General features: G+C 45.4%; 1 protein-coding gene across 4 annotated transcripts in view; it reads right to left on the reverse strand.

The window, feature by feature from the left end:
• Nucleotides 1-22,500, reverse strand: part of LOC121876969 (synaptogenesis protein syg-2-like) — a gene marked incomplete at its 5' end in the record, with an annotated part of 122,371 nt that overhangs the window by 99,637 nt on the left and 234 nt on the right. For all 4 annotated transcript variants that reach the window (XR_006090858.1, XR_006090857.1, XR_006090856.1 and 1 more), the window contains 3 exon segments: nucleotides 3,876-4,006; nucleotides 11,118-11,262; nucleotides 20,256-20,416. Coding sequence is in view for 1 of the 4 variants with exons in the window: in XM_042382549.1 (XP_042238483.1) it covers nucleotides 3,876-4,006; nucleotides 11,118-11,262; nucleotides 20,256-20,416 (437 nt within the window).

Genomic DNA, 22,500 nt, shown 5'->3' on the forward strand with positions numbered 1-22,500 from the left:
CTTTCTATCTTTCTTTCTTTCTTTCTTTCTTTCTTTCACCTGAACGCCAACCATTTCGCCATAGTCTCAGAAGAGTATTTTTTTCATATATAAAAAAAAACCTAAATAGAAAGATAAAATAACTAAACTGCTTATAAAAAAAAATAAACAAAATCCCCCCAAACACACAAAAAATAAATCTAAAATAAAAATCCCTATAAAATACTCCATTTACATAAGAAAGTAACAAAATACCCGGGGGAGATATTTGGTTGTAAATTTAGGCTGTGAGGGCGTCGTAACATGCAAATACTAGCGGTCATATCAACTGATCCCAAGTGTTTACGGGGCCACACCAGACCGGCCACACGACCCCAGGGGGAGGGAGGAGAGTCAGGGGGATATTTACACCCCAGTCGCACCAAGCCACCTTCGACCTTAACACAACAAGCTATAAGTCTCAGATTCCCACCATTGTCGGAGCCCCTAGTGAATGAAGTGTAGCGAAGCAGCTTCTCTGTATCGGCACCAGCTGATCTTCTCCCCTCGTGAACCCCGAACCCGAACCCCGACCCCGACCCACTCCTCTGATGAAAGATTTGTGTATAGAGAAACTGGACCCGAAAGTATTGGAACTCGTTGTCATTTTTATGTAGTTTTGGTATTTATATTTATATTTGTCTTTCTAATTACGTTACGACAACAACAACAACAACAACAACAACAACAACAACAACAACAACAACAACAACAACAACAATAATAATAACAATAATAATAATAATAATAATAATAATAATAATAATAATAATAATAAAAATAATAATAATTTCCTTCGTAATCTAATCAATAAAAATCAAAATTGCAAAATATAAATAATAACGTAATAGATGAAAAATATTGCACCAACTAATGAATGTTGTTGTTGCAAGATTCTGAAGAAAAAAAATCGTTGCTAAATAAACTTCTCATGCAGGTGTAAAATATTGCAATTGCTAATACATGATGTTGCAAGATTACCAAAACTCCTTCATAAATATACATTACCTGCCGTGTGTTGATCCCTTAAGTGAGGTGTAAGTGTAGTGTTTAACCCTCTGTGTAGTAGGATAATAACCCCTGTGTATTATGGAGTTTAATCCTTTAACTCGACTATGTCAATATCCTGAAATGAATTTATATTTTTAACATATTGGATTAGGTTGAGTTAGGTTGTGTTGTTAGGTTAGGTTAGGTTCTTGATCCAGGTGTGAATCATTAATAAGTGTAAACACAGTATTCCTTCACCTAGCGTGTCATACAACAGGTAACACTTAACGAGTAAACTTTTATACCAGTTTGTGTAAGAATGTGTGTGTGTGTGTGTGTGTGTGTGTGTGTGTGTGTGTGTGTGTGTGTGTGTGTGAGCAGGTGTGCTGTTTAAACTTGTGCGTGTCTTGCATGAACGTGTGTAGGTTTATGTGTGTGTGTGCTGTGTATACATGTGTTCATGTAAATATGTGTGTGTCTGTGTGAGTATTCTGTAAACATTTGTATATGTAAACGTGTGCGTGTGTTCTGTGTTAACATGTTTATATGTAAATGTATGTGTGTGTGTGTGTGTGTGTGTGTGTGTGTACAAACAACGGCTAAGGTGGACCACAAAGTAATAAAACAAACAATAAAACAAACACAACAACAGCGATGTCGCCAAAAACAAAACAAGAACAATATCGCTAAATAATAACATCGACAAAACAATAAGAAGATCACGAAAATAATAATAATAATAATAATGTTTCCGAGCGAATAAGGAGAGGGGGAGAGGGAAGGAGGGGAGGAGGAGTAAGAAGAGGGAGGAAGGAAGAGAAGGGGAGGAGGTGGAAGGAAGGGAAGGAGGACAGGAAGAAGAAGGAAAGGAAGAGGAAGAAGAGAAAGAGGTGAAAGAAGATGAGAAGGAAAAATAAGGAAGAGGAGAAGGAAGAAAATGAAAAGGAAGATCAAGAAGAGGATCAAGAAAAAGAGGAAGAACAACAAGAACAGGAAGAAGAACAACAATATCAAGAGGAACAAGAACAAGAAGAAAGAAAAGAGAGAAAGTAGAAAGCAGAAGGAAGAGCAAAGGAAGAACACAGACAACAACACACAGCTGTGGGTGGTGAGGGAGTGAGAGGTGAGGGAGTGAGAGGTGAGGGAGTGAGAGGTGAGGGAGTGAGAGGTGAGGGGAGCAGAGGGGAGGGAGGAGAGGTGGGGAGGGAGGAGAGGGAGGGAGGGAAGGGGTGAGGGGATGGGAGAGGTGGGAGGGAGGAGAGGTGGAGGGGAGGAGAGGTGAGGGGAGGGGAGGAGGAGGAGAGGTGAGGAGTGAGAGGAGGGAGTGAAGGTGAGGGGAGGAGAGGGAGGGGAGGAGGGGTGAGGATGGGAGAGGGAGGAGGAGAGGTTAGGGGAAGAGAGGTGAGGATGGGAGAGGTGAGGGGAGGAGAGGAGGGAGGAGAGGAGGGAGGAGAGGTGAGGGAGGAGGGGTGAGGGATGGGAGATGAGGGGAGGAGAGGTGAGGGGAGAGAGTAAAGAGATGGGAGAGGTGAGGGGAGGAGAGGTGAGGGGAGGCAGAGGTGAGGGGATGGGAGAGGGGAGGGAGAGAGGAGGGGAGGAGAGGAGGGAGGAGAGGTGAGGGGAGGAGAGGTGAGGGGAGTGAGGGGAGAGGATGGGAGAGGGGGAGGGAGTGAGAGGTGAGGAGGAGGTGAGGGGATGGGAGAGGAGGAGTGAGAGAGGGGAGTGAGGGAGGCAGGCAGGAGAGGGGAGGGAGGGAGGGGTGAGGGAGAGAGGTGAGGGAGGAGAGGTGAGGGGAGTGAGGGTGAGGGGAGAGAGGAGGGAGGAGGTGAGGGAGGAGGTGAGGGGAGGAGAGGTGAGGGAGGGAGAGGAGGATGGAGAGGGGGGAGGGGAGGGAGGTGAGGGAGTGAGGGTGAGGGAGGAGAGGAGGATGAGAAGAGATGAGAGGAATGGTAGTTAGTGTCCATCTCACCCGTCCACTTCACCTGTCCACCCCACCATACCCAATGACTTAAACTTCTGTGAGCCCCAAAACTATCAAATTCTCTTAAATAGCCCTTAACTCCCAATGACCTTGTGTGGTTGGGTAGTTTAGAGGGGTAATTTGATCTGGGTAATTTCCTTCTTTTATATGTTATTTTTGTTATTATCATCATCATCATCATTATCATCACCATCATCATCATCATCATTATCATCACCATCATCATCATCATCATCATCATCATCATCATCATCATCAATTTAATTTTCCGAATGACCGCCAGAGGGCTATGATTGCAGGAGGAGGGGAGAGAATATACTCAAGGTGGCGGGGAAAATCTTGGCAAGAGAGGGGAAACTGGCAGGGAAATTTTTTGGGGGCAGAGTAGCTGAGGGTGAACCTGAGTGGAAACAATCAGAGGGGAAAGACAGGTGAGGGAAAGAAGGGGAAACAAGTGAGGGAAGAACGGATGAGAGGTGAGGGGAAGAAGAGGAGAGGGTAGAAGAGTTGAGAGGTTAGGGGAAAAAGGGATGAGAGGAAAGGGGAAAAGGTGAGAGAGAGGTGAGGGGAAAAGGTGAGAGAGATGAGGGGAAAAGGGAGACAAGTGAGGAAAGAGGGGAAGAGAGGTGAAGGGAGATGGGATTTCTGAAAGGAGATTTAAATTACATGACCACAGGAGAGAGAGAGAGAGAGAGAGAGAGAGAGAGAGAGAGAGAGAGAGACCAACACACTCCAATCTAAAACATAAACGCACTCTACAACACACTCACCTGGTTGATAAAGAAGCGTGAGTGTATTCTGAAGGACATCCACGCACTCTAATCTAACGAAAACCAACACACTCCAATAAAAAAAACACATAAACACACTCTACCAACTCACTCACCTGGTGCATGAAGACGAGTGTGTGTGGTAGAGGGTTGGCGTCTACGTGGCAGGTGAGGTAAAGGTTCGTGTCCTCTCTCACCACTGTTCCTTCAAGCGGCTTCCCCATCCTTAACTCAACCTCTGGTGCGTCTGTGAGAGAGAGAGAGAGAGTGTGTTAGTTACTGTGGGGAGAGAGAGAGAGAGAGAGAGAGAGAGAGAGAGAGAGAGAGAGAGAGAGAGAGAGAGAGAGAGAACAAAACACACACACACACACACACACACACACACACACACACACACACACACACACACACACACTTTCTCTTACTTTCTTTCTTTTCCACTCTCTATTTTTCTTGGCTGGTGAGTTGCGTGCCTAAGGGCGGAAGTGTCTCACAGGCAACCAATATTCCCAGTGGTGGTGGTAGTGGTGGTAGTGGAGGTGGTGGTAGTGGTGGTAGTGGAGGTGGTGGTAGTGGGGGTGATGGTGGTAGTGGTGGTGATGGTGTCAGTAGTGGTATAGTAATGGTGGTAATAATGTTGGTAGATGTAGTTGTAGTGATGGTGGTAGTTGTAGTAGTAGTGGTGGTAATAGTTGTTGATATACAGACAGGTGTGTTCCCAGGTACAACTCACACAAGTAACAAATTATAAAATTAAGACAGGTAAAGAATTATAAACAATACAATTAGAACTTTAAACGATTAATTAAACGACATAATTATTTAAAAACAAAATACAAAAAAATAATCGATTAATCTGTCTTGTAGTTAGTACTGACTTTACACGTCAGGGGGATGGATCTCTAGTTCACGTTTCAACCACTAAGCGAAGCACAATTGGAAATCGGTCTATTGGCTAAAACCACAACTTCCGCACACACACACACACACACACTATTTCGAACGCAATATAATTAAATACTTCACGCAATGTAGATAGGTGTCACGCAATACTCTTACACCTCACGCAATAAAATGTCTCACGCTATAGATGTATCTGTCTCACGCAATATAAACATGTCTCACGTAATATTAATATCTCACGCAGTATAATTATGTCTCGTGAAATTGTAAATATCTCACGCAAAGTAAAAGTCCTTTGAAGTAATTGTCTCCCGAATGTAAGCAAACATTAATCACGCAATATAAACATTCATCACACACACACACACACACACACACACACACACACACACACACACAGCAGGTAAAATCCATTTCTCTCCCCACAGTCACACCTATAGTACACCTGAGGTAGATTCATTACCAACTACGACAGGTATCACAGGTATCACAGGTATCTAGAGGGACATACATCACCCCTCCTCTCCCTCACTCGGGGATAATCCATCAGGAGAACAGTGTGTGTGGGAAAGACCATTCACCATCATCCTAGGCATTTAGACCCAACCAGGGATTTATCGTCTCCTCACGGCGTTTAGGGGTCATTTAGGGGTCATTTAGGGGTCATTTAGGGGTCATTTAGAGGTCATGAATATTGGTAATGATACGTGAACCATTTAGTTAAGATTCTTACACTATACCGCTACCTAAAATTTAATAGAGACAGAGTAGAGTAGCGTAGAGTAGACTAGAGTAGAGTAGAGTAGAGTTGAGAGATTGTGGTGGTGGTGGTTGCAGTGAGTACGATACTTCAAATGTACGGTAATATCTCGACTCTGTAAGTACGATACTACACTTGGTTATGTGTATCTTAGTACGATATAGCCTATGTGTCGTACCTATTAGAGTAACTTAAACACTGATCACTTACTTCCCTCTCTCTCTCTCTCTCTCTCCCCTTCTCCTTCTTTCCCTCCTTCTCCAACATATTCTCCTTGCTAATGACCTCCTCTCCCTCCAACACTCTCCACCATCACCACCATCACCATCATTTTAGGAGTCGGTATTGAAAGTGAGGTGAGGGTGAAGACAATTATTCAGTAATTACCACTGCGTATCAAATAACGTCTGCAGAGGGTGAGGAGGAGGGGGTGGTGGAGGAAGAAGAGGAAGAAGGAGGAGAAGAAGGAGGAAGAGAACGAGGAAGAGAGAGGGGGATGAGAAGAGGAGGAAAAGGAAGAAAGGGGGAAGACAGAGGAAGAGAAGGAACACAGAGGAGGTGGTAGAAATGGAAAGAAGGAAGAGGAGAGGAGGAGGAGAAGAATAGAAGGAAGAGGAGAGGAGGAGGAGGAGGAGGAAGAACGCCTGGTCACTGCGGTTGAAATATTACAAAGTGCAAGCTGTCTCCGGCGCAGAGTTCCTAAGTGTATATTTTAGCGCTGTCTGCCTGAGTTTGTTGTGGTGACGTGGATGGTGAGGTGGTGGTGAAGTGGTGGTGGTGAAGTGGTGGTGAGGGTGGTGGTGAGGGGGTAGTGTGGTTGGAGTGGTGGTGAGATGTGGTGGTAGTGATGGTGGTGACGGTGAGGTGGTGATCGTGGTGGTGAGTCTTTCTGAACACATTATGACATACAGAATCAACAGTACCTACACACCTCACCACACACACACACACACACACACACACACACACACACACACACACACGGCATCATTCCTCCTCTGTTCTTCCATTCTTTGCTTCTTTGCTTTATCATTGTCTTTGCCTAATCTTCATATTTACTGTCATTTCCTCGTTTATTTTATTCAGTCCTCTATTCCTCCTCTTCCTTCCATAAGTCAAAGCCAATTCCTTATTCCTTCATTCGTTATATCCTACAATGTTTTTTTGATTCCTCGGTGTCTATACTTCTCTATTTTTATCACCAATTCCTCCTCTTCCTCATTCATCTCCTTCCCTTCTTCCCTTCTACACCTTAACCAATACCCTTACCTTCTCATTTCTCTTGGATACCTTGATTCATCAGTGTCTTTGCCGATTCATTTTTATCGTCGTTTCCTGGTCTCTCTCTCATTCTTTCTCCCCTCTTCCCTCTCGGCATTAGCCAACACTCTTTCCTCGTCTCCCCCTCTTCCTCTTTTGTCTTCTCGGCTCGATTGTGTTTTCATCTTTATCCAAGGTTTTAGTTCCCCCCGTTTCTCTTTTGTTTGTAATGCCTCTCTCTCTCTCTTCTTCTCTTCTTTCGAGTCTTCCTTCTTTCTCTCACTCCCCTTCTCTCCTTCCCTCCCTTCCCTCTATACCCTCTCCTTGCATTTTCTCACTCTCTCCTATCTTCTCATTCCTAGTTCGTCCCTCTTCCTTTTCTTTCCATCTCTCTCTCCTTCATTTTCATCTTCCTCCCCCTCTATCAACCTTCCCTCTTTTCCATCCTCCACTCCCCTTCCCACCCCTTCAACCTCTATCCCTTCCAATCCTTCATCCTCCTCCATCCTTTACCATTTCCCCTCCCACTAGTCCATCCTACACCCCCACCCACTCTCACTCGTCCCCACCTCTCCATCCTCCACCCCTTCCCACTCTACCCCCTCCCACTGCGCCATCACCTCCCCACCTCTCCATCCTCCACCCCTCTCACTCTTCCATCCTACACAGGGCCTCCTATTCCACCATCCTCCCTTGCTCAGCCTCGTAGGATTGAATTATAAATCAGCTGAGTTATCAAGCGAAGCGGCTGACTGAAGGCGCCCTGTGTGTGACCTGACCCAGTCCTCATTATCTCTCTCTCTCTCTCTCTCTCTCTCTCTCACTGGGTCAATAGAGGGAGGAGTGGCTGGAGGTCGCTCCCCACAAGGTCAAAGGTCGTATACGAGACAAGAGGTCGTCCACACCGTACTGGAGGTCGTTTTTACAGAGTGAGAGGTCGTGGCACTGATCCTAGTCTCAGCAGTATGGTCGTGGCACTGATCCTAGTCTCAGCAGTATGGTCGTGGCACTGATCCTAGTCTCAGCAGTATGGTCGTGGCACTGATCCTAGTCTCAGCAGTATGGTCGGTGGCACTGACTGTCCCAGTCTCAGCAGTATGGTCGTGGCACTGATCATAGTCTCAGCAGCAGCATGGTCGGCACTGATCCCAGTCCAGCATGGTCGGCAGGCACTGATCTCAGTCTCAGAGGTATGGTCGTGGCACTGAGCCAAATACAACGTTTCATGACGACGGCACTCTGGAGCCAAGCAGTGGTCAAGAGGGGGGGGGCGGGAGGGAGGGAAGGAAAGGACGAATTGAGGGTATGAAGGATTGAGAAAGGGAGATAAGGAAAGAGGAAGGAGATGGAGGGTTAGAAAAAGAAAGGGATTGAAGGAAATAATGAAGGAAAGGGTGAAAACAAGAGAAGGACCGAGGGAGTGAAGGAAGGAAGGTAGGAGAAAGGGAGAGAGAGAGAGAGAGGGGGAGGTAATAAAAAAGGAAGAAATTGAAGGAGGGGAGGAGAGAGAGAGGAAAGCAAAACAAGCCTGGTGGTGGGTCCAGCTCCCCCCTCCTTCCCTCACCCCCTCCCTCCCTCACTCTCTCCCTCCCTCACCCTCTCCCTCCCTCCTTCCCTCCCTCGCAACAAAACTTGGCCTCACTGGACTTGTATAATGGCGTCGAGGAAGTTTTCTTGCGAAGAGTAATTACCGGTTTTGTTTTAATCAACTTTAAAGTCACTACACGGGCGAGGCTCGGCAGGGGGTCATGCCTTCAACTCTTGGTGGGGAGGGGGACGTGCTGGGAGGGAGGGAGGGAGGGAAAGGTGTTGGGAGGGAAGGGAGGTAGGGAGGGGGTTACTGTGTGTGTGTGTGTGTGTGTGTGTGTGTGTGTGTGTGTATGCTTTGTGTATGTGCATGTGTGTGTTGTCAATCAATTTCTTTGACGTCAGAGCCAAAAGTTCTCATAGTTTGGAGTACATTTAGATCAACGACGCAAGGAAAGACCCCCCAAAAGACCCCCCCAAAAGACCCCCCCAAAAAGACCCCCCCCCTAAAAAAAATCTACCAGGTGGTAATACGAATAAAAACAAAACAAAATCTAGAGGCGCCAAATGGTCACCTTCCCAAGTTCCTGAGCTACAAATTCCCAACAAGAATAACAAGCTAATACTCGAATCAAGGTTAAGGTTCACTCACCGACTCGAGGGTCAAGTGTATATATCCTCTGTCCACTTATCGGTCAAAGCAGAGTCGTAAAAGAGAGTTATGGGCGGCAACAGCAGGAGCAGCAGCAGGGGGGGGTGGGCCTTGAAGCATCATCGGGACAGAAGCAGAAATAGCAACAAGGGGACGAGACACAGCATCGGCACAGCAATAACAGCAAAACAAAAAACAGCAAAAGGAAGAACAATACCAGCAACAACAGGAAGACCAAAAAACAGCATCGGTACAGCAACAGAAACAGCGATAACAGCAGATGAAATAAAATACAAACAGTACTGTACCAGAAACCAGCCAACCAAACCCCAGGAAACACAACTCAAAGGAAGGTACAAGGATCAGACGTTAACCCCTCACCCCCTTACCCCTCCCCCTTGCCCCTACCACCCCCCTCCCCACTCTCTACCCTCTCCCTACCACCATTAGAAACAACAACAATACCACCACTACCACGACTACTACCATCAGCTGCTGGAACAAGAGCACAGCAATCACCGCCCCCCTCCCACTCCCACCTCTCCATCCCTCTCCACCTTGACCCCATCTCTCCCCTCTCCATCCCCCTCTCCACCACTACCACCAAAAGCCGTGTTTACAAAATCAACAACAACAATAACCTAGGCAGCTGCGTAAAGAGAGAGAGAGAGAGAGAAGAGGGAAGAGAAAGGGCCAGAGGAGGAGGAAGGAGGAATGAGGAAGAGGAGGAGAAGTAAGAAGTTTTGCGACTCACTGGAAAGACACGAGTTTTATTGCTGCTCCAGGAGGGGATATTGTGAGCTCCTTAACATCCCATTGAATTTAGAGTAGACACACACACACACACACAAGATTCCTGCCAATAGTAACCATTCGCTATTCTCTAAGGGCCAAACTTGTTTCCTCACCCTCTCTCACCCTCCTTTCCCTCACCCTGGTTGTACTCCCTTCCTCACCCTCTCCTCCCCAATTCTTCCCCACCCTTCCCCCTCTCCTCCTTCACCCTCATCCTCTTCTTCTCTCTCCCCAACCCTTCTCCTCCTTCCCACACTCCTTTCCTCCATCTTCTCCCTCACCCTTACCCATCTCTTCCCCCCCCATCTCTCTCCTCCCTTACCCATCTCTTCCCCCCCCTCTCTCCTCCCTCACCCTCTCCCTCCTCACGTGCGTACCATCGGCTGCAAGGAGAGGGCGCCCCTATGTATAATGCAAGAGAAACACTAGCCAGGTTCAAGGCCCGTAATCCTACCCAAGCTCAGAGCCGCATACAGCCCAGAGCTCTTACGTGCACACACACACACACACACACACACACACACACACACACACACACACACACACACACTCTAGATGCTTAAACGCTAAATAGACCCAATGTAGCTCGTTATGTGTGACGGGATGAGTGTCCTGTCACGGGGTATTATGGGAGGGGTATTATGGGAGGGGTATTATGGGAGGGGTATTATGGGAGAAGGGGTATGTGGGAGGGGGCCAGGGTGATGGGGAAACTCACATCTCCTCTTAACCGTCTTTTACCCTTCCTTTCAACCGTAAAATATTCCCTCAACCGCAAAATTCCCCACCACTTTCTTGCCCTTACAACTTCCTCTAATAGTTTGCGGCCGGAGATGGAAGATTTTCCCTCTTACGAAAAAATTCCCCCGCCAGCGACCCACTCTACGCCAAGACCATCCCCAAGGCCTCTTCTGGTGGGGATTTTTTATTTTTTTTTCTGAAGTTTCTGTTTATTATTTTATCATATATTATTATTATTATTATTTATTATTTATTATTATTATTACTATTATTATTATTATTATTATTATTATTATTATTATTATTATTATTATTATTATTATTATTATTATTATTATTATTATATATTATTTATTATTTATTATTATTATTTATTATTATTATTATTACTATTATTACTTCATGATGGTTCGTTGATGACAGAACACCTTAAGACAGAGGGATGGACAGACAGACAGACAAACAGACAAACAGGCTGGACAGAGTGAAGAAAGAGACAGGTACAGATCAATATATATCCCTCCCTCTCCTACAGTACATAACAGAGTTGGGGGTGGGGGGGGGGAATAATAAGCTCCTCAAGGTAGTTTTGGATGTGTGTGTTTTGAGAACTGTGATGATGATCTGTCAGAAAGTTTGGTGGTTGGTTATGATTGGAGGAGAGAGAGAGAGAGAGAGAGAGAGAGAGAGAGAGATACAAACACACACACAGGTACTCACAGGTAACGTTAATGACGATGTGGTCTTGCAAGGTGTGGAGAGGTAGAGCGGGGTTGGTGACACGACAGGTGATTCTGGCCCCGTTGTCACGCCTCTGTACCGCCACCCTCACGTGACTCACTCCACCCATACTCGTGACGTCCTTCTGCAGGAGAGAGAGAGGCGGGGGTTAGTCTGGTGGTCACAGGAGGTAGGGAGGAAGGAAGGAAGGAAGGGAGGAAGGAAGGAACAACACACAACAGTCATAAGCCACAGTCTTACAAAATAAAAATAAGAATAACATCACAAAATAAAACATAGATAAATTAATAATAAAAATACCCAAAATACGAAACGAAAATGAAAGGTAAATAATAATAATAATAATAATAATAATAATAATAATAATAATAATAAAAACTATGAAACACAAGAATGAAACAGAAGTATTAAAATTGAGAGTGAAACAGAAACAGGCAAGAGGAGGAACAGAGTGCGTGCTAGAGTGTGTTTTACTGAGTGTGTGTGAAAACTTTGCCTCAGTGTGGGAGATGAGATGGACAAACGGACGGACGGGAAGGAAGATTTTTGGGGGAGAGATTATATAAATTCTTCATTAATCACCCCTCTTCCCTTTCTCTCCCCCCCCCCTCTGCTCCTTCACCCCTTCCCCTTTCTCCCTCTCACCCCCTCCTCTCTTTCTCTCTTCCTCATTCTCCCCCTTTCACTCTCCCATCCCCCTCCCTCCTCTCCACTCTCTTAACCTTCCTTCTCTTTCCTCCTCCCTCATTCTTTCCCTCACTTCCCTCCCCTCCCCCCCTCCCCTCTCCTTACAACTCTTCCCAAGTGTCGTCTCATAACTCTTGACAAGGACAGGCAAAAAGACAGAGTGAGACAGAGACAGACAGTGATGGATAGACTTGACGTAATGACTCGGATAGACAGAGATAGACAGACAGAGATAGACAGTAATGGATAGATTGAAATGAGAGAGAGAGAGAGAGAGAGATGCAAAACTATTCATCAACTTTAAATAAACCACAAAAAAATTTACTCAACAAAAAAAAATCGTCAAAAAATAAAATAAAAAGAAAACGAAAAATAAAAAAAAAATAAAAAAAATAAATAAAGACAAATTGTTCGGTAATGCAAAATTTTTCGCTCATTTGGTTTCTATTCAGTGTGATAATGACGATGAAATTACAGGAAAAAATGAGGATATCAACTGAAAACCTTTTAATTATACGTTACTTTTGTGTTGGTGTTTGTGTTTGTTTGTTTGTTTGTTTGTTTTGTGTTTGTTGTTTCCTCATAATGGTTTGTTTTTTCTTGTCGATAGAAAAGAAAAAATCTCTATGGAAACTCAACACCGTGACATACAAATGCATCTATCTATCTATCTATCTATCTGTCTATCTATCTATCTATCTATCTATCTATCTATCTATCTATCTATCTATCTATCCTTTAGCCACTAGGAATAAGAAAGGAACCATTCACATCCCTCTCAGGCAATGTAGGACTTTGCAGGACCCAAGACGGAAGCTGCAGTCCGAATCCTGTGTAATATAGGATCTATTGACTGAAGGAGGGAAGCCGCTAGCCAAGTCCTGTGTGTGTGTGTGTGTGTGTGTGTGTGTGTGTGTCTAGGACCTAATAATCGTAGGATCCAGGACCTTAAGATCTGATTGGACCCAAGGAGGAAGCTACCAGGATATCCTAATACTATATAGGATCTTAAAGGACTAATGAAAAAGGGTAATATCCTATCAAACTTCATGTAGGACCTCATGAGATTAAGGAAGGAAGCTACTTGACCATCCTAGTAAATAGAAAGAGCGAGCGCACACACACACATAAAGCTGACACGACACTGAGGCAGGCTGATGCAATTTACCATTAATCAGGGTTGCCAGCTCTGACACAGTTACCCCTCTAATATTAACAAATGTAGCACAAAGTCGCTAACACGTCATGTTCCACGAGCCTTTATTTAAACGGGGACACGTGGACATGCTGCCCGTCCTTACCTGAGCTATTTGGTTCATACACCTGTGTCTCTGAGTTTGTAATGGCAATAACTCGAGTCAATATAAACCGATTCTGATGGAACTTGGTGTGTGTGTCTGTAACCGGACAGTACTTCAAAAAATATTCAATAATCAGTAATTTACCTCATTATTTTAGGAAGTTATGGATAAATTAGTTATTAAAGGGCACTTGAACTAAAGGTATGCAGGACAGGTAACCTCCAAGGTGTCCTGAGGCTTCCGGGTATAATTAATCCTCAACAATACCTGGCTCAGGTGTGTTTAGACTAGAGGGTCATAAGCTGGTTGGTATGTATAATGTGGACCTGAGACACATATTAAAGGTGTAATGAATATCACTTTTGTTTTGCCTGTAATTTAGTTTTCTTTGTGTGTGTGTGTGTGTGTGTGTGTGTGTGTGTGTGTGTGTGTGTGTGTGTGTGTGTGTGTGTGTGTGTGTGTGTGTGTGTGTATGTGTGTGTGGGTCCCATTACACCTGAGTTGTAGGTGTTAACAGAGGTCTTCAAAATTAGGTTTTGTCTTGGTCCTTCTGATACACCTTCAGATTACACGCCATACCACACAGCCACACCACACAGCCACACCACACAGCCACATCACACAGCCACACCTAAGATCCATAAACCAAGACATAGCCAATTTACAGACATGCCCCCCTCCCCCACCACCCCCCCCACACCACCCCCCCCACACACGCACTATACCCACATCATAATTACGTTCCAGGGTTATATATAGCAACCACGACTCACTCCAAAACCACGCCTTATACCCACAGACCCATGCCCCAACACTGTCTAGTACACGCCCCGTCATACAACCCACGCCACCACGTTGTTACACGCCTCAAGTACTTCCCCTACACGATCCCTTAACAAATTTAACCTCTTGAGTGTTCGTTCTATCCGCCACGTCCACACACACACACGCCCTCTTCCCTCTCTTCCTCCTCTGCTCCTCTTTCTCTACCCCTCCTCTTCCTTCCTCCTTTTCCGTTCCGCTCTAACTTTCATTTTTCTCTCTCTCCCCCTGTCATGTCCACACTCTCTTCCTTAGGCACCTCTCTCTCTCTCTCTCTCTGTTTTGTCACTCCCCGTTTCTCTGATTCCCTCCCCTCCTCGTTCTTCTTCCTATTTTCCTCCTCTCCTCCTTCCCTTCCCTTCGTTCTCTTTCCTCTTCCCACCCTTCCCTTCCTACCCCTTTCTCTTCCTTTTTTCCCTTCCACCCTTTTCCGCTTTCCATTCCTCCCCTTTCCTCCCCCTCCTCTCCTCTCTCTCTTCCTTCCCTCCTTCCCTCGTCACACACTCGGACGTGACCCCCAAATTTATTACGAGTGAGTCAGTGGATGGCCAGTGTAAAGTGTACTGGTTATGTGTTAATGGCCCGGGGGTTCTACCTGAGGGTCCTACCGGGGGTCCTACCTGAGGGTCCTAATTGGAGATCCTACCTGGGGACTTTACCTGGGGGTCTTCCTTCTCCCCTGCTGATGTTTTTTCCCTCTTCTTATTCTTCTTCTTCTTGTTCTCCCTCCTCATCAACATTCCTCTTTTCCTCCTCCTCATCCTTCCCTCTTCTTCCTCCTCCTCCTCCTCTTCCTCCTCCTCCTCCTCCTCTTCATCCTCTTCCTCCTCCTCCTCCTCATCCTTCCCTCTTCTTCCTCCTCCTCCTCCTCTTCCTCCTCCTCCTCCTCCTCTTCATCCTCTTCCTCCTCCTCCTCTTCATCCTCCTCCTCCACTCACCCAGCATCAGAGAGGTAGGTAGGTCACCACACACAGTCTCCCGTGTTCACAAGCAATACTCCGCCTCAACTGTTTCCTCTTGGTAGAACATATACGTCTTAACTACCCAACTACTGTATTGGTCATTCACGTCATCCCTAACAGCTATACTGGGTAAACTCCAGCCAAGATCCGCACTACCCTGACCTAACTACTCTGACCTTGCAATACCCCCTGACCCACACGCGTACAATACCTGCAATACTACACACACACACACACACACACACACACACACACACACACACACACACACTGTAACGTTTAACTTAATTTGATAAAAAAAAACGAAGTGAACTGCCCGAGTGATAGGGAGGAACTGAGGGCAAAAGGTCGTGAAGCGTTATCTTTATAACCTTGAATGGTCCAATCACACGTCCTCAATTGTATGACGTCATCCAAAGAGTGATCTGATTGGCTAATGATTAATTTACGACCCATGACGTTCTCTCGTATTTCAGGAGATAAGGTCAGTCTAAACACTCCTTAAAACTGATTAGATATAAACTAGACGACATTATTTACCATAGGGATATATTCATGTATGTATATATGTATGTATGTATGTGAAACGTAGAGTTACATATACAGTATACAGTATACTTAAAATACACAGAAACACGAAAAAGACAATCTATCTATCTATATATCTATCTATCTATCTATCTATCTATCTTCCTCGTTCATCAGGCAGGTGGAGGGATCGTGGGTGTAATCTGGCAGGTGTCTGTGTGTTATCTGGGGGGGGGCGTGGAGGTCGATCACCCCCTCCCCAAGCCCGTTCATTACAGTTTCCTCCCCTGCCAACCCGCTAATGGACTCACCCCCCTTCCCCCCCCATCTGCTCTCACCTGGTCTCTTGTACAGGTCTACCGTGTTGGTCTGTTTTAAGTGATAGTTAGTTATTGAAGTTGTGTTTTGGGGGGTTTGTTATTAGAGTATTTTGTTGTTGCTATTATTATTATTATTATTATTATTATTATTATTATTATTATTATTATTATTATTATTGTTATTATTATTATTATTATTATTATTATTCTATTTTATCACTAACCTCTATATACTGGCTGACACTACCACTAGCCATCACTAGCACTACCATGACACCCACTGGCACCTTCACCACATAATTCTCACCTGGTAGCTTTTGTCTCCCTCAGATATCAATTATCTAGAGAGAGAGAGGAACCGTCCACCCAATTTACCTCTTCCTGCCGCCCGTTATCACCACCCACGCCCTCGACCTGTGTGTGTGTGTGTGTGTGTGTGTGTGTGTGTGTGTGTGTGTGTGTGTGTGTGCGTGTTTATTAGGTAACCATGATCTCCTCCCTCCCTCTTAACAACTGCTTTAGTGAGGAAACTTGTGCCATAAGAGAAGATGGAAGGGGGTGGATCCTAGACGCCCTTGTGTACGAGAGAGATCCTTGTCCTATACATCCCGCAACGGGGGAGAGACAGCCATCCAATCCTACACGCCCTTGCAAAATCAGTCCTCAACACCTTCTTGCTCTTCACAAACAACACTTCTCTCCTCCTCGGGGTTGGCAGGGACCCGCCCGTCTTGCCTCCCCGCCACCTAAGTACCGTTTGGAGTAATCACCCCTAAGCAGGACCATCGAGGGAGGCAGGTGACGATCGCTCTTATCCTCACTGAAGCCCAAGTTTGGTCGTCACCTTGTCTGGTAGTCGGGGCCAGCTCGATGACTTGGGAGGGGGAGGAGATGAGATGGGGAGAAGAGGAGGGGAGAAGGGGGAGAGGAGGATATGAGGTGAGGAGAAGAAGAGGAGGTGGGGAGGTGATTAAGAGGAGATGACGTGAGGAGAGAAGGAAGAGGGTATGAGGAATGAAGGAGGGGGAAGGTGGTGAGGAGATGAGATGGAGAGAAAAGGAGGGGACGGGAAGGGAGGTAGAGTGTGGATGGTAAGGTGGATGAATGGGTGGGTGGACAAGGACGGGTAGATAGGTGGAAGACCAAGTAGAAGAGGACAAAGAGGAATTAGGGATAATTAAAAACACTAAATTCAAGTTACTATATAAAAGTAAATGATATAAGACACATATTTCTCATCCCCAATATATAGAGACACACTGACCAAACCATCCAGACTTAACACTACTGACGCCGTCGCTGCTGGTGGTGAGGAAAAAGCCATAACCAATGTCTTGTCTAAAATCCCGGAAGGCGCGAGACATAAGCCACATCTGTCCCACTCGATGAAAAGAGACATCAAAAACACGACTCAAGCAGCTTTACCCAGTAGTCAAGAGCCGGACTCAAGGACTCCCGTGAAAAACATCGCCAGGGTGAGTAATCAGCAGTGCCTGGCGTTCCCTTCCAACCCCGCAAATGACACGCTTATGGAGGCTAAGCCAGATGAACGTTCGCCCGCCTTGTGCCTGTGGTGGCGCTCTTTTATGGTACGAATTTAAGACGTCTTGGAAAGGCAGGCAGGCAGACCAAGGGGGAGGGTGACAGGTAGGTCAGGGAAGAGGAGGGTGACTTAGGGAAGGAGGGAGGAGGGGGGACTTAGGAAGACCGAAATGGGGAAGGGAGGAGAGGGAGGGGAGGGCGGAGGGGGAGAGGGAAGGGGAGGGGGTGGGGAGGGGTGAGGGGGTTGACTTAGTGTGTGGATCCACTTTATATCTTCCTCGTCCGCTGCCTAAATTTTAGACCAAAATATACCCGAAAAAGATTGTAGCCGTATTTCTTGGCGACGCTGTTAACCGTCTGCAGGAGAGAGAGAGAGAGAGAGAGAGAGAGTAGCAAACCCTTGTGCGGTGTATTGCAAATTGAATGTTGCAGGAAAAGTATTGATACGTGGTCGAGTAGCTACTGGCGTGGTCGAGTAGCTACTGGCGTTATCGGGTAGCTACTGGCGTGGTCGAGTAGCTACTGGCGTTATCGGGTAGCTACTGTCGTGGTCGGGTAGCTACTGTCGTGGTCGGGTAGCTACTGGCGTGGTCGGGTAGCTGCTGTCATGGTCGAGTAGCTACTGGCGTTATCGGGTAGCTACTGTCGTGGTCGGATAGCTACTGGCGTTGTGGTCAAACCCAGTAAGACTAAATTTCCTTGGAATATATTTCGCCAAAATAATGAAAAGCGAAAGTTGTCTTGATATTTTCCCCTAAAGTTTCCTGCTAAGTCTCGATAAATTTGTGTGAGATATTTTTCCCTTTACTTAGATCGTATCCGGAAGTTGTTGTTGTTGTTGTTTATGTTGTTGTTGTTATTGTTACTGTTGTTGATATTATTATAGGTTTAATTATTTTTGTTTTATTTATTATTGTTGTTGTTTTGTTGTTGTATTTCTTGTTGATATTGTTATTGGTGTTATTGTTTGCATTGTTAGTCATGTTATTAATGTTGTTATTGTTGTTTTTATTGTTAATCTTTTCGTTGTTATTATTGTTGATATTTTTGTTACTGTTGTTATTATGAGGAAGGTAACACTAATATATCCCGAATGTTTTCTTGTACCGCAGAGGGCCCAACATGCACTAATTTCCCACAGTGTCTCCATTAAAATAAATCTTGACACTGTAGCCTCGAGCACTCAGTCAATGTATTCTTCAGACATATTCTTTTCTCATCAAACTTTCCGAACATAATGGTGGTGATAGAGCAGGTGTTTTGGGAAGAAAGTAGGTGGGGGAAGTATTGTATCGGAAGGAAAAAAGTCTGGAGAAAATTTAGTCGGGTGGAAAATAAGTTGGGGGAAATAAGTATGGAGGGAATTAAGTCGGGTGGAAAATAAATCGAGCGGAAAACAAGTCGGGAGGAAAATAAATCGGGAGGAAAATAAGTCGGGAATAAAAATAATTCGGCAGAAAAATAAGCCGGGAGTAAAAATAAGTTGGGAGGAACATAAGTCAGGAAGGAAATAAGTCGGGAAAAATAACCAATGCCAAGCAAGAGACTACACAGTGGCAGTATATGTAGACACGCACAGGGCCACTGAAATAACTTACAGTCATGCATGTACACACGTTCACCTGGGATGTAAACGTGTCTGCATGCATTTATAGACGTATGTATGTATATATATTGTACATACATATACATATAACACGCATACTCACACAGATACACAAGCAGACACGTGTTTATGTATACGTGTATAAGAGCCGAACATACAAGATATACAGATTTCTACTGATGTATGAATAATGTACACACACACATACACACACACACACATACACACACACACACACACACCATTACAGCCGTAACTCTAGTGAAGGAGGAGATTGATTAGCAACACACCCACAATAGAGAGGGCAGAAGAGGAGGAAGGGGAGGGAGGGGGGGGAGAGGGGGAACAGACAAGTCTTTCCTCTTTATTTTAAGTCTGTCTAAAATTAAGACTTTCTGTGTATTGTAAGTTTGAAAGACTAAGTTATACAATAGGTGTTTTAAGTATTGTTATTCCCTATAAGTAGATGTTATTGTTGTATTATAAGTTTGTAAGTATTTTAAGTCTATACTGAACACCTATATTTTGTAATATAAATCCAATATTATTTTCATTAAGTAAAAAACAAAAATACTTCAGGTATCGTAGTCCATCCTGGGAAAAATTAATTCACCTAGGAAAAAAAATTAAATCCACGGATGAATAATTAAAAGATATGTATTATTTATTTATTCATATCAGATCACTCGTTCGTATCCAGCACTCACTGAACCTCGAGACCTTTGACCTTCTGTAACCTTAAAATAATACCAGGGTTAGGGTAGGTCAGTTTAGGCCCCACCTGACGGTCCCTATGATTTAATTAGAGGACTGATGAAGATAGATTGTTATAAAGGGCACTTGGTTAAATGGGTCTCGCTGCTAATTGGCCCCTAACTTAACCCACCTAAAATAGAAGCTGGGGGTTCGTTTAGATTACGATTCCTGGAGGACTCTGGGTCCATTAGATTGGTTGGTTATTAGGATTCGGGGTCTATTCCTATACAGGTAGAGCCCCAATCGGAATGGTTAGATTTGGTTGGGGCCTATTAAGACTGGGGGCCTATATGACAAGTTCCTAGTCGTCTTCAACCCAAATTCAACCAAACCTAACCACACCACAAGGACTAGTGCTCACCCCCCCCCCCTTCCTCCTCATCACGGCCAGGTGGCAGGTGAGTGTGTTACCTGCCGGAAGCACCTCACACGCCTCACCTGTAATCTGAGCTCAATTTATGTGACGTTCCCTGTCTTGGTGTCGTGAGAGGCTGCTCCACTCACACGCGTTTAGGGAGAAAATAAGGTAAGATTGTTTGGGTGTTAGAGACAGACAGACAGACAGACAGACAGACAGACAGACAGACACTTACCCTATCCGTGTTCTCTGTCCGTAGGAGGGTTGCGCCTTTGTACCAAGAGATGATGGGGTGAGGTCGTGACCCTCTCGCCGTACAGGTCAGGTCAAGCATGTCACCTGCCCTGACTGACCCGCTCACCGCTGCCCCTGTGATCTCCGCCGATAGAGGTCGCACTGTGGAAGGAGAGAGAGAGAAGATAAAATAGGTCATGGTAGGTCCTATGGGAGATCAAGGGTACTCATGGGAGGTCAGATAAGGTCATGGGAGATTAGAGAAGGTAGTGAAAATGGTAGTTGTTGCGATAATGGTGGTGTTGGTGGTGATAATGGTGGTGTTGGTGGTGATAATGGTGGTGTTGGTGGTGATATTGGTGGTGAGTAATGGTGGTGATAATGGTGGTGTTGGTGGTGATAATGGTGGTGTTGGGGTAGTGAAAATGGTAGTTGTTGCGATAATGGTGGTGTTGGTGGTGATAATGGTGGTGTTGGTGGTGATAATGGTGGTGTTGGTGGTGATAATGGTGGTGATAATGGTGTTGGTGGTAATGGTGGTGGTGGTGATAATGGTGATGATAGTGGTGGTGGTGGTGATAATGGTGATGATAGTGGTGGTGGTGGTGATAATGGTGATGATAGTGGTGGTGGTGGTGATAATGGTGGTGGTAGTGGTGATAGTGGTGTTGGTGGTGATAATAGTGGTCTGGTGGTGATAATAGTGGTGTTGGTGGTGATAATAGTGGTCTGGTGGTGATAATGGTGTTGGTGATAATAGTGGTGTTGGTGGTGATAATGGTGGTGTTGGGTGGTGATAATGGTGGTGTTGGTGGTGATAATGGTGGTGTTGGTGGTGATAATGGTGGTAGTGATAGTGATGTTCCCATTCCTAGTAGGTCCCAATTAAGCTGTACCTGGTGACTTGCTGGCCGCTGAGGTGACCATCATAAAATACCTTCATTAGAGAACTTTCTTCCCTTCTCACCCCTCTAGCACACACAAGGTCCTCACCACCCCACCCTCACCCTCACTCCCCACCCTCACCACCCCTCCTCACTTGCTCTCACCCTCACTGCCCCACCCTCACCACCCCTCTCCCACCTCACCACCTCCCTCCCCACCCTCACCACTTACCCTCACCCCTCCCTCACCACCCTCCCTCACCCATCACCCCCACAAGACACCTCATCATCATCCATGTATCAGAGACCTTCTTCATGTGGTTCTTCCCCTCCTGCAGTAGGTGGGGGCCCTCGGTGTCACCAGCCACCGGAGGTACAACAGCTGGACCCCAAATTCCTACAAAATTTTGAGGTTATTTTACTTTTCTTGAATAGTTAACGACTCGACAACTTTCTCCTCCAGGGAATTTTTGAGATAAATTCTTCAGACGGCCATGACACCGGAGGTAATATTCACCTTTATTAACACTTAGGAGTATTTTTGAGGTGGTTAGGTTAGGTTATGAGGCGTTTGGTTGAGATGTGGTTGTGAGGAAGAAAATTCTCTCAGTAATTCAGTAAGTGAATCAGTCAATCAATCAGTCAAAGAAACATCACCACCTCCACCACCTCACATCCCCCCATCACCTCACATCCCCCCATCACCTCACACTTCCCCCATCACCTCACATTCCCCCATCACCTCACATCCCCCCATCACCTCACATCCCCCCATCACCTCACACTCCCCCACCACCTCACAGTCCCCCCACCACCTCACTCCCTCACTCATGATTCATAGAGTTCTTCTCACCTGGAGCAACAAAGCCTCCACTAAGTCCACTCATTAACTCACCTGTCCTCACTTTTACCTGTGACTTAGGTAGGTAATTATGCTCACTCTCACAAGCAACACCGACACCTTTAATGCACGAGGCGAGAGTCAATAGGTCGTGCCAATCTCCTCTTTATGAGTTAGTTAATGTCTGGGTAAGTTTGACTCGTACAAGGTCAAGTGTAGGTCAGATGGTTAAATGTAGGTTAATTGTTGGTTGATTGTAGGTTAAATGTAGGTCAAGTGTAGGTTAGATGGTTAAATGTAGGTTATATGTAGGTTAAATGGTTAGATGTATGGCAAATTTAGGTCGAATGTAGGTTAAATGGTTAGATGTATGGCAAATTTAGGTCGAATGTAGGTCGAATGTATGATAAATGGTTAAATGTAGGTCAAGAGGTCAGATGTAAGATAGATCTAAGTCAAAACGTTACTAACTCACTCAGTAACTTAAGTTGGGTTAGATCAGGTTACACTGGGGCCTTGTC

This window comes from Homarus americanus, unplaced genomic scaffold (genome assembly GCF_018991925.1).
Source record: "Homarus americanus isolate GMGI-L3 unplaced genomic scaffold, GMGI_Hamer_2.0 scaffold53880, whole genome shotgun sequence".
Classification (NCBI taxonomy): domain Eukaryota; kingdom Metazoa; phylum Arthropoda; class Malacostraca; order Decapoda; family Nephropidae; genus Homarus; species Homarus americanus.